The sequence below is a fragment of the Jaculus jaculus genome, chromosome 11, assembly GCF_020740685.1.
Source record: "Jaculus jaculus isolate mJacJac1 chromosome 11, mJacJac1.mat.Y.cur, whole genome shotgun sequence".
In the NCBI taxonomy this organism is placed as follows: domain Eukaryota; kingdom Metazoa; phylum Chordata; class Mammalia; order Rodentia; family Dipodidae; genus Jaculus; species Jaculus jaculus.
In genome coordinates this window covers 1,005,844-1,016,820 of record NC_059112.1, presented here as the reverse complement: position 1 = coordinate 1,016,820, position 10,977 = coordinate 1,005,844, and the positions used below count along the sequence as shown (strand labels likewise).

Genomic DNA, 10,977 nt, shown 5'->3' with positions numbered 1-10,977 from the left:
TGTTTTGTTTAGGGATGCACACTTAAGTAACAAAGTGCTTGGGAAGCATAGAAGCAGCTGCATAGGATTATAAGTGTGCTTTGTGGTGCAGAGCTGTACTTAGCAAGGGTTGATGGCAAAAGCTGTGCTATGTGTGTTACCTCACAGTATTGTGAGTGCGCTTTGTGGCACTGAGCTGTACTTAGCAAGGGTTGATGGCAAAGGCTGTGCTATGCCGTGTGTGAAGTGTTGACAGCAAAGGCTATGCTATGTGTGTGTTACCTTAAAAGTCAGGATAGGGTCTACCCTGGAGCTGGAAGAGCTAAGGGAGTAGGATAGCAAAGAAATAGATGGCTATATTTTTAGGTATTGTTAATGATTTTTTTAGATGGAAAGTTCATATATTGTTATTATGTTATAAACATGAATGTGTGAATGCATGGTTCACAAATGCTGAAATCAACTAAAGTAATAATTTTCATCTGTATCCCTGATGTCCATTAAAAGTTAATTTTGGGGACTGGACAGATGGTTTAGCAGTTAAGGTGCTTGCCTGTGAAGTCTAAGGGCCCGTGTTCAACTCCCAGATCCCATGTAAGCCAGATGCACAAGGTGACACATGCACAGGCTTGCACATGCATACAAGGTGGTGCACATGGCTGGAGTTCAAGTACAGTGGCAGGAGACCCTGGCATGCCAATTTTTTTTTTCTCTCTCTCATGCTTTTGCTCTCTCTCTCTCTCTCTCTCTCTCTCTCTCAATAAAAGGCCTGTAGGGCTGGAGAGGTGGCGCAGCAGGTAAAATGTTTGCCTGCAAAGTCAAAGGGCCTCGGCTCAATTCCCCAGAACCCACATAAGCCAGATGCTCAAGTTGGCGCATGTGTCTGGAGTATGTATGCAATGTCTAGAGACCCTGGGTCACCCATTCTCTCTCTTTCCATCTCTTTCTCACTCTCTCAAATAAATAAATAGATAATTTTTTTAAAGGCTAATCTGTTGGACTTGTCTCAAAAAATAATTTTGGGCTGGAGAGATTGCTTAGTGGTTAAAGCTCTTGCTTGCAAATCCTAAGGACCCAGGTTCAACTCCCCAGCACCCACAAAAGCCAGATGCGCAAAATGAGGCATGTGTCTGGAGTATGTTTGCAGAGGCTAGAGGCCCTGGCATGCCCATTCTCTCTCTCATAAATAAATAAAAATAAAATAAAAATTAATTTTAACTAAGGATGTGGATGTGGTTCAATTGGTAGAATGTCTTCCTAGTATGCATAAAACCCTGGGTTTGATCTCTAGCACTGCATAAAACTGGGCATGGTGCACATACCTACAATCCCAGTACTTAGTAAGTAAAGAGGCAGAAAGATCAGAAGTTCAAGGTCATCCTTAACAATATAGCAAGTTTGACACCAATCTGGCCTATACGAAACCATGCCTCAAAATAAAATAAAATAAAATAAAATCAGCTCAGGGCTGGGGAGATGGCTTAACAGTTAAAGTGCTTGCCTGTGAAGGCTAAGGACCCAGATTAGATTCCCTAGTAACCACATAAGCCAGATGCATCTGGAGCTTGTTTGCCATGGCTAGAGGCCCTGGCATGCCCATTCTTTTTCTCTCTGAAATGAACAAAAATAAATAAAAAATATTTATTAAAAAATCAACTCAAGGGCTGGAGAGATGGCTTAGTGGTTAAGTGTTTACCTGCAAAGCCAAAGGACCTTGGTTCAATTCTCCAGGACCCACATAAGCCAGATGCACAAGGTGGCTGGCACATGCGTCTGGAGTTCACTTGTGGCTGAAGGCCCTGGCATGACCATTCTCTCCCTCTCTCTCCCCCTGCCATGTCTTTCTCTCTCTCAAATAAATGAATAATAAATATTTTTTAAAAATAAACTCAAAGTGCATCAAAAGACCTTAACATAAGACCTGAAACTAAAATTTTAAAGGAAAATAGAGAACACACTTCAAGATACAGGCGTAGGCAATAGTTTGAATAAAACTCTACTAATGCAGAACAATAAAATCAAGAACTGACACATTGGGACTGGAGAGATGGCTTAGTGATTAAACTCTTGCCTGCAAAGCCAAAGGAACCAGGTTCGATTTCCTGGGACCCATGTAAGCCAGATGCACAAGGTGGTGCATGTGTCTGGAGTTGGTTTGCAGGGGCTGGATGCCCTGGTGTGCCCATTCTCTCTCTCTCTGCCTCTTTCGCCCTCTCTCAAATAAGTAAATAAAAATAAAATATTTTTAAAACGAACTGACACATTGGATTGCAATCAAATTAAAAAAAATTTCTGCACAGGGAATGTAACAGTATATTACAGAGACAGTCTGTAGAATAGGAGAACAGTTTTGCCAGCTAAAAGGACTAATATCCAGAATACATAAAGAATAAAGAACTCTAAAAATTAAACACAAGAACAACAAATAATATGATCAGTAAGTAAGCAAATAACTTAAACAGATAGTTCTCAAAGGACATATAAATGGTCCAACGATGCATGAATAATGTTCAGCTTCTTTAGCCATAAGGGAAATGCAAGTTAAAATAGCAAAATGGCACTGAGATCCCATTTCACCCCAACCACAATGGACGTCACCAGGAAAACAAATGACCTCTGACACTGACACACCACATTGGTTGGTATTGCTCTTACATCTATCAAGGCAGAGCAGATGGTAGTCCTTAGTTCATCCTAGCACAGAGGCTGGGTTGATGGCCAAAGCTCTTCCATGTCTAGAGCCTATAAAATCTCTTCTTGGGTCTTGGAGGGGCAAAAGCAAAATCAAACACAAGACCAAAGAGATTACTTACTGCTGACTGTCTTACCTGTGTCCTGAATTGGTTTTCTTCCTTCCTTCATCTACTGGCTTGTTAGCTCATTGAAGTCATTGATCTTTTTGTATGTTTGTTTGTTTGTTGAGTAGGGTTTCACTCTAGCCCAAGCTGACCTGGAACTCACTTTGTAGCCTCAGGCTGGACCTCAAACTCACAGCAGTCCTCCTACCTCAGCCTCCCAAGTGGTGGGATGAAAGGCATGTGCCATCATGCCCAGCCTTTTATTGACCATTTTTACAAGTAGACTTTTGGATGCTGTTACATTTCAGTAATTCAGTAATTGAATTCAGTAATTGAAGAGTTATGATCCTTTGGAAGTTTCATATTGCTTTAGTTTTAAAGTTTATGGATTTTTTGTTTTGTTTTTGGAATGGGCACGTCAGGGTGTCTTGCCATTACAAATGAACTCCAGATGATGCTCCATTTTGTGCATTTGGCTTTCCATGGGTACTGGGGAATTGAATCCTTGCCATCTGGCTTTGCAATAAGTTCCTTTAACCACTGGGCCTTCTCTCCAGCCCCATGTTTATGGTTTTTTTTGTTGTAATATTTGCAAGCTGTTGGCTTATATATCTCATATGTTTTTTGGATATCTTCTTAGTTAGCATCCTACCCTTGAGAGCTCAGTGCTCACTGCCACACAGAGAGAATAAAGAAAGCCACTGTGAGAGCCAACACTGCCAGCCAAGCAAGACCAACAAATAGAACTGAAATTGATTTAAGCCAACAAGTGCATTACCAGTGTCCGTTTAAAAAGTGGCAAAATAATGTATACAATGAGGTTAAAAATTATTTCAGAGCTGGGTGTGGTAGTGCACACCTTTAATTCCAGCACTTGGAAGGCAGAGGTAGGTGGATCACCATGAGTATGAGGCTACCCTGAGACTACTTAGTGAATTCCAGGTTAGCCTAGACTATAGTGAAACCCTACCTCGAAAAACCAAAAATTAAAAACAATATTTTGGTTAAAAGTAAGAATAGTGGGTGAATTAAATAGAGAAATGGGAAAGAGAATGAGTGAAAAGAAAAGGAAAAAGCTAAAAGAGAAAAGAAGAATGGAGAAGAGTGTTGAGAACAGAGAGAAAAGCGAAAAGATTAAAAAAAAAAAAAAAGGTGCAGAAAAAAATTAGATAAAGATGAGAGGAACAAAACTCCCCAGTCTTAAAAAGCTCAAATATAGAACCAAAAATTAAAAAAAAAATTGTCTTGGAGTATGTTCTTTTTGGGTATGCCAACATTGGAACCTTAACCTGGTCAGGTGGGTGTCAGTTGAAGTTGGAGTCACTTTTCTTTTCTATTTGTTAGGCTAGTGCTAAACCCAGACTAGTCAAGTGTCAGATGTCCACCAGAGCTGCCTTTTATGCATCTGGCTTTACATGGGTACTATGGAATCAAACCCTGACATCAGGCTTTGCAAGAAGTTCCTTTAACCACTGAGCCATCTCTCCAGCCCTATGTTTTTGGTTTTTGTAGTATTTGCAAGCTGTTGGCTTAGATATCTCAGATACATGCTAGATGCACGTATGGATGGGTGCGCTTGCACATGTGTACATGTGTGAGAGCAACCTTAGGTGTTGCTCCTCAGAGAGACTATTCACTTTGTGGGGGACACCTTCTCTCATTGTGCAGGAGCTTGCTTCCTGTCTCTGCCTCCCTAGCACTGAGATTACAAGCACATGTCACCACAGGGGTTTTTGTTGTTATTTATTTTTATTTATTTGAGAGCAACAGAGAGAAAAAGAGGCAAGGGGGGGGGGAGAAGGGAGGGAGGGAAAGGGGGAAAGAAATTGGGTGCATCAGGGCCTCCAGCCACTGAAAATGAACTCCAGATGCATGTGCTACCTTGTGCATCTTGCTTATGTGGACACTGGGGAATCAAGCCTCGAACTGGGATCCTTAGGCTTCATGGGCAAACGCTTAACTGCTAAGCCATCTCTACAGACCCTACCATAGGTTTTTATTTTGGTTCTGGTGCTCAAATTCAGGTCCTCACACTTGCCGGGCAAGCAAGCTCTTTTCTCTTTAGAAGCTTCTCTTCTTTCTGTATGGCCCTCTAGACACACTTAACTTTGTAGCCTATGGGCTGGACATGCTTTCCTGTGCTCCTGACACTACCCAGTTTGTGTACTCTGGTTTGATTAATGTTCTAGACAAGGAGTGCCTCCTGAGTGCATTGGCATTGGTGGAAGCAAACAGAGCAGGAGCTTTCAAATTCTAGTCAGTATTAAACACCTTACTGGAGGGATTAGGCTGTAGAATCAAGTTTTCTGCTATAGTTTCAGAGTTGTCAGTCCTGCCAGCAGAGAACCTTGTCATAGAGAGATGGCTCAGGACCACCTGTTGATCACAGGCTCAAGACTATTTGAATCCACCGTCATCCTCAGGTGATGGATGGGGTCAGCTCCTAGCCGCCAAAGGTATAGTGCTGCTGACCTCCCAACTTCCAGTTGCGTGGAAGTCTCAGCAACTGGCACTCTCTCTTGGGGCTATTGACTTATGATTGCTCCATTATCTTTCCCCCAGGGTGGCTCAGTCTTACTAGGTTCATTTCAAGATGGCACCCAATCACAGACCTCTGAAACATGAGTGACAAAGTGGATCTCCTCTTAATTGCTGGCCTTTTTAAGAGTCACTGCATTGTCAGAAACTCTAATTGGGCTCAAGGCTTGTGAGGACTGTGGGCTTGTCCTATGGTCAGGACTACCAGTCTCTTCAGTAGGGCTATTGGTTTCCTTCTGGGGAGGCTTGGGTTGGGCATACACAACTGCATTTCAGTGTGTCACCCTTTTGTTTCTGTGTAGTTATCAATGGCCCCATCACACTTGGTGATTTCTGGTACTCTTTTTCCCTCTCTGTAATAGAACCTGTTCTTAGTTGACCACACTCTTACACACCATGTCTTGTGGAAGCAGCTGTTAATCTGCCATCTTGCCCCAGAAGTTAATTCATTTGAATTTTATTAACATTTTGTTTCATTTTTAATTAAAAGCTTCAAAAAGATACCTACTTGATTTTTATTATGCTTGTATGTATAATGTGTGTGTGCTTGTATGTGTGCATGCTGTATGTACATGTACATGCCCATGAGGTGACTCATATGCTCCCCTGTGACTGCCTGTACTTGCCTGTGGTGGCTGCAGCAGAATGTTGGGTGTCCCACTCCACTGTTTTTCCACCTGTTCTTATTTGAGCCAGAGTCTCTTACTGATTCAGGAATGTGTTGTTTTACATGAGCCCTGGAAATTCTTGGGTCTTTGCTTCTCTACATGACTGGGCATACCCCGCTGTTTGTGTGGCCCTGCAGATCATATTAGAAGTGGCCTCTCAGGCCCTCATGCATGCCTAGGAGGTGCACTTATCCTCTGAGCCCTTTCTCCAGCCCCCTGTTTTTAATTAATTTATCATTGCTCATCTTTTTTGTTTTTACAAGGAAGAATTTTGAGACATAATACAGATAAGGAGCAGATACTGTTTAATAGTTTGTGTTATTATCATTCAGCTTGACAATTTGTTTTTTTCATTGTGAAAAATTTAAAGAAGAGCTAAATTGTGATGTATGGAAAACTAGAATTCCATAATTCACCTCAGCACATTTCCACTTTTTTAGCAACTTTGTGTGACACAAAGCAACTGTATCTGCATTCACTGTACGAGGGTTTCCAAGAAGTTGTTCAATGTAAATGGCATGATGAGCTCAGAGTGCATGCTAGGCAAGCACTCTTTCAACTGAGACATCAGCATTTTTAAAATGATATTTTTTTTATATTTTTCAATGACATGTAACACTGATTTCTCATGTACATTAGAGAAAACTTGCTTTTCATGTAAATTTAATTGAAATAAAGGAATATACCATTTGCAGAAATATTATGGAATTTGAACAGAGATACAGTTAACAAAAAAAGCATTATAAAGATTTGAGCTGGGAGTGGTGGCTCATTCCAATAACCCCAGCACTCAGGATGCTGGGGCAGGAGGATCACTGCAAGTTCAAGGCCAGTGTAGGCTACACAGTGAGTTGTAGGACAGCTTGGGCTATATAATGAGACCTTGTCACCAAGTAACCAACCAGTCATCACTGTGAAGACAAAGGTTAGATTCAGATCTTATAACTACTTAAGATACTACTGTCACTGATGAGAACAAATGAAATCAAAATGTATAGGAAACACAAACAAAACATTTCAGTGGAAAAAGATGGAGGGAGAAAAGACCAGTGCTATAAATTCAATGATTAAACACTTGTTCTGACACAGTTCACATAGCTTATACATTTTCCACAGAACACTTCATGAATTAGTCTTTTACAAAGCAAACAAGATGATGATAAGAACTTTTCTATATATATCTATATGCTACATAATATTTTGGGAAAGGAATGTCAATTTGCATGAACAATTATTTGAGAATGTTTTACTACATATATAGATGCTTTTGTTTCAAAAGGGCTAGGTTCAAGTAAAAATTTTACTGTCTTCATTCTAACCACAGAACATAGTACAGACACATGACTTTTAGAGATAAATCTTTTCATAATTATAGCAGAATAGTTAATTAAGTCTCCTAGAAGGTTCTTGACCTAGAAGTACATGGATGTGTATTCCAACAGTCAGGAGAAAATTTTCAATTGCAGAATTCTTATTTCAGTAGTCACAGTTAAACTTGTTAGTGGTCATATTTTCTTTTCCAGGGCTTCATATGTTGTAGTGTTTTAAAAATTTCTTTCTTTCAATTTTCTGAAATAAGAAAGTTTTATTTACTGGGTTGCTTTTTGTTTCCTCAGTAATTAAGAGCTAATATATAAACACATATAACAGGAAAAGGACATTATAATCATATAGCAGACATTTCATATTTGGCAGAATCTTCCAACAGTTGTCAATTTTCTGTTTTCAAAGCTGTGTTTTGGATAAAGCACATTATAACTTGGAAGGTATTTGGTACTGTACCTTTATAATAAGCTGTGCTTGCTTTGATCTGGGATTCAGGCATCTTTGTCCCTTTTGTGCTTTCAGGGTGATACTGTTAAGGGGAGATGCGAAGGTGTCTTAAGTTTTGCATAGGAAAACAAAGCAAACAACTCTAATCTGCCTTCTCCATTGTCATCTTTGGCAGGTCCATTACTTACATCACTTCAACTCTGTCACAGCTATTAGTTCGGTACATTACTGAGGCTTTCTCAATTTCTGTCACTTTCACTGCATTTACTCCAGGGCCTTGGCAAAGACAGCGTCCTCCTTTGAACATGGGGAAGCCTTAAACAGACCATGGCTTGGGTTAGTCATGTGTCCAATTGCAGCAGATGGCTATGAGGTGTAACTGGTGACTGGGATGAGGTCTTACTGTGCAGTAGTTCTTGATCCCACTGTTACTGAGAAAGGACTTAGGTAAGATGGGTTCACTAGTCTCAAGCATTGCTGTGTAAAGGAACACATGCAGAAGGTTCCTTAAGGTGATACTTGTTTGTCTCTGGCTTTTATGCATAAGAATTTTTCCAGAGCATTAACATTTATTTATGAGAGAGGGAGAGAGAAAGAGAGAGAAAGAGACACACAGATAGAATTGGTACACCATGGCCTTAGCCACTGGAAGTGAACTCCAGGCATATGTGCCACCTTATGCATCTGGCTTATGTGGGTTCTGGGGAGTCGAACCTGCGTCCTTAGGCTTTGCAGGCAAGTGCCTTAACCACTAAGCAATCTCTCCAGCCCCATTTCTGTATAAAAATTTTAACAGACATTTAAAGCTATGCTGAAGGCCTTTGCTAGATAACTGTCACAAAATAAAAAATGTGTATGAAGTCTATTATCATCAGTAGATTTTAATTATCATCTCTAATGCCTTAAACATTTCCAGCATTTTCTGCTAATACTATAAGTGACTTCTAATGTATGAGGTTAAGTAAAAATTTACCAAATATTTTAGAATAAAAGTAGAGCAAACATTTGAAACACAAGAAATTTATAGATTTAGAAGTCAAAGCAACATGTACCTTGAACAGTCACAGCCCAGAGTATTGTGACCAAGGCCACAGCCATGGCTTTCCCACTCATGGTCCTGTCACTACTCCTGCTGCCGCTCCAGCTGGCTTCTCTTCTGGAGGATGAGTAATGCTGAGCCTAAGGGGACCTCTTAATTGGTGTATGCAGAGCAGAGCATTTTATAGACCTGCCACCCTCAGAGGGCAGTAGGAATTTCCCTTCTTGAGTCATATTCCTTTCTTCCGAGAGTTTCTGTTTTGTTCAGTACCAGTTAGTTCCTTCCTGTCTGCTGTAGTGATAAAGTGATCTGAATGTAAAAGCACTTGGGAAAAGGTATGGACATAGAGTAGATCTTTGCAGAAATCAGCCTTAAGCTAGCCCAGGTTCAATCCCCAGCACTGCACAGACCAGACATAAGCCCGCTACTCAGAGGCAGAGGCAGGAAGATGAGAAGTTGAAGCTATCTTGGGTGTAGAGTGCATGAGACTTTGTCTCAAAAAAGTTAAGGTGGCTTTTCCTAGAAATGCTTTGATTCCAGGCAGTGGAAGCCTGATTTCCATTCCCTTAGGAAGACCTTCCTGTTTGGCTTCTTTTCCTCTGTCCTTCATATAACTACACAAAATGGTATGCTAAATTATTTTTTCATCTCATGTTTGCCTGTGAGGCTAAGTGTATTTTAGTTGACACCAGATGTCCTTCATTTAACTTTACATTTTTGCCTATAACTTCATATCCCTTAAACATTTCCAGTACTTTCTGCCAATGCTATAAGTGACTTCTCAGGTGTGAGGTTAAATAAAAATTTACCAAATATTTTAGAGTATAAGTAGAGCAAGCATTTGAAACATAACAAGAAAGTTATAGACTTAGAAGTCAAAGCAGCATGTACCCCATACTTTTGTACTTATATCTTACATTGCTGTGTTTTTAAATTCTTACTGTATGCTTTAGCACTCTTTAGTCCATAAAGTTGTAAATGGTCCATTAAGGATTATTTAAAAATTACTTTCTCTATCATTGGATGTTTTTACCACTTGGAATCTATCTTGATACAATCTCTGCTTTTCTTGTCCTTATCTTTATTTTCATTTCTTTTTTGTCCTTTTCTTGTTAAGCTTTCTGTATCTGTTTTAAGTGTGTCACATGTAGGCACATGGAGTTGAAATCCAAGAGATTTTTTTTTTCTAATTTATTTATTTGAGAGCAACAGACACAGAGAGAAAGACAGATAGAGGGACAGAGAGAGAATGGGCGCACCAGGGCTTCCAGCCTCTGCAAATGAACTCCAGATGCGTGTGCCCCCTTGTGCATCTGGCTAACGTGGGACCTGGGGAACCGAGCCTCGAACCGGGGTCCTTAGGCTTCACAGGCAAGCGCTTAACCGCTAAGCCATCTCTCCAGCCCCCAAGAGATTTTTTTAAAGAGCAAGTTTAATAAATATATTTACTGTATAACTAGTAATTTGGAACTATAGGGCATCTTTTCTGTTTCCTTTTCTAAGTTATCATTGATTTCTTTCCCCTGGGGTGCTTGGTATTGAACTCAGGTCCTTACACATGCTAAGTACATATGCTAACACTAGACTATACCCCCTCCAACTCACTAACTTTAAATTTTCTTAACATTTTGTGTGATCTGAAAGAAACACACTGTTTTATATTTTTAAAGCTCAAATCATTAAATAGAATTGATCTGCAAAGCTAGCATTGACAACTTTTAGAGGGCTATTGTAAATAAACAAATAAATATAAACACACACACACATATACATAATCAAGAAAGAATTCTAATTAAGCCATTTTCGTTTGGAAGATTCCTGGTCTGATCTTGTTCTGCTTAATGTGCACAGAGGGTTTCTGATGTGTTTTAAGTCACAGCTTGATGAAGCCTTCATGATACCATATTATGTAATGATTTTTCTCTTCTAACTTGAACTTACAGTCCTTGTCAAGCTTTTCCCAGATGAATCCTGTAAGCCACATGCATAACCTAGTAGTCACATTAGAAAGTAAACATAGACAGATGAAAGTAATGTCAACTGTATATATTGCATGTATATGTCTTTGTGGTGTGTGTGTTTTAATGTGAGTGTGCACATGTGTGAGTACAAGCATGTGTGTGCATGTGGAGATGGATATTGGGTGTTTTTCTCAATTGCTGTCCATTTTATTTTTTGAGAC

The 10,977-nt window shown here is 39.9% G+C and overlaps 1 protein-coding gene across 1 annotated transcript; it reads right to left on the bottom strand.

The window, feature by feature from the left end:
* Positions 1-6,271: 6,271 nt before the first annotated feature.
* On the bottom strand, positions 6,272-8,935 carry Cxcl11 (C-X-C motif chemokine ligand 11). The gene is made up of 4 exons (XM_004664813.2): positions 8,809-8,935; positions 7,945-8,071; positions 7,766-7,838; positions 6,272-7,552 (listed from the first exon to the last, which is right to left on the bottom strand). The coding sequence occupies exons 1-4, from the start codon at positions 8,867-8,869 to the stop codon at positions 7,511-7,513; spliced, it is 303 nt and encodes a 100-aa protein (XP_004664870.1). The 5' UTR covers positions 8,870-8,935; the 3' UTR covers positions 6,272-7,510.
* Positions 8,936-10,977: the final 2,042 nt, after the last annotated feature.

Coding starts and splice junctions, on each gene's coding strand:
- Cxcl11 (XM_004664813.2), bottom strand. CDS start 8,869: ATGAGTGGGAAAGCCATGGCTGTGGCCTTGGTCACAATACTCTGGGCT. Junction 8,072..8,808: donor CTGGGCTGTGACTGTTCAAG/GTACATGTTGCT, acceptor GGTCTGTTTAAG/GCTTCCCCATGTTCAAAGGA. Junction 7,553..7,765: donor AAGCACAGCTTATTATAAAG/GTACAGTACCAA, acceptor TTCTTATTTCAG/AAAATTGAAAGAAAGAAATT.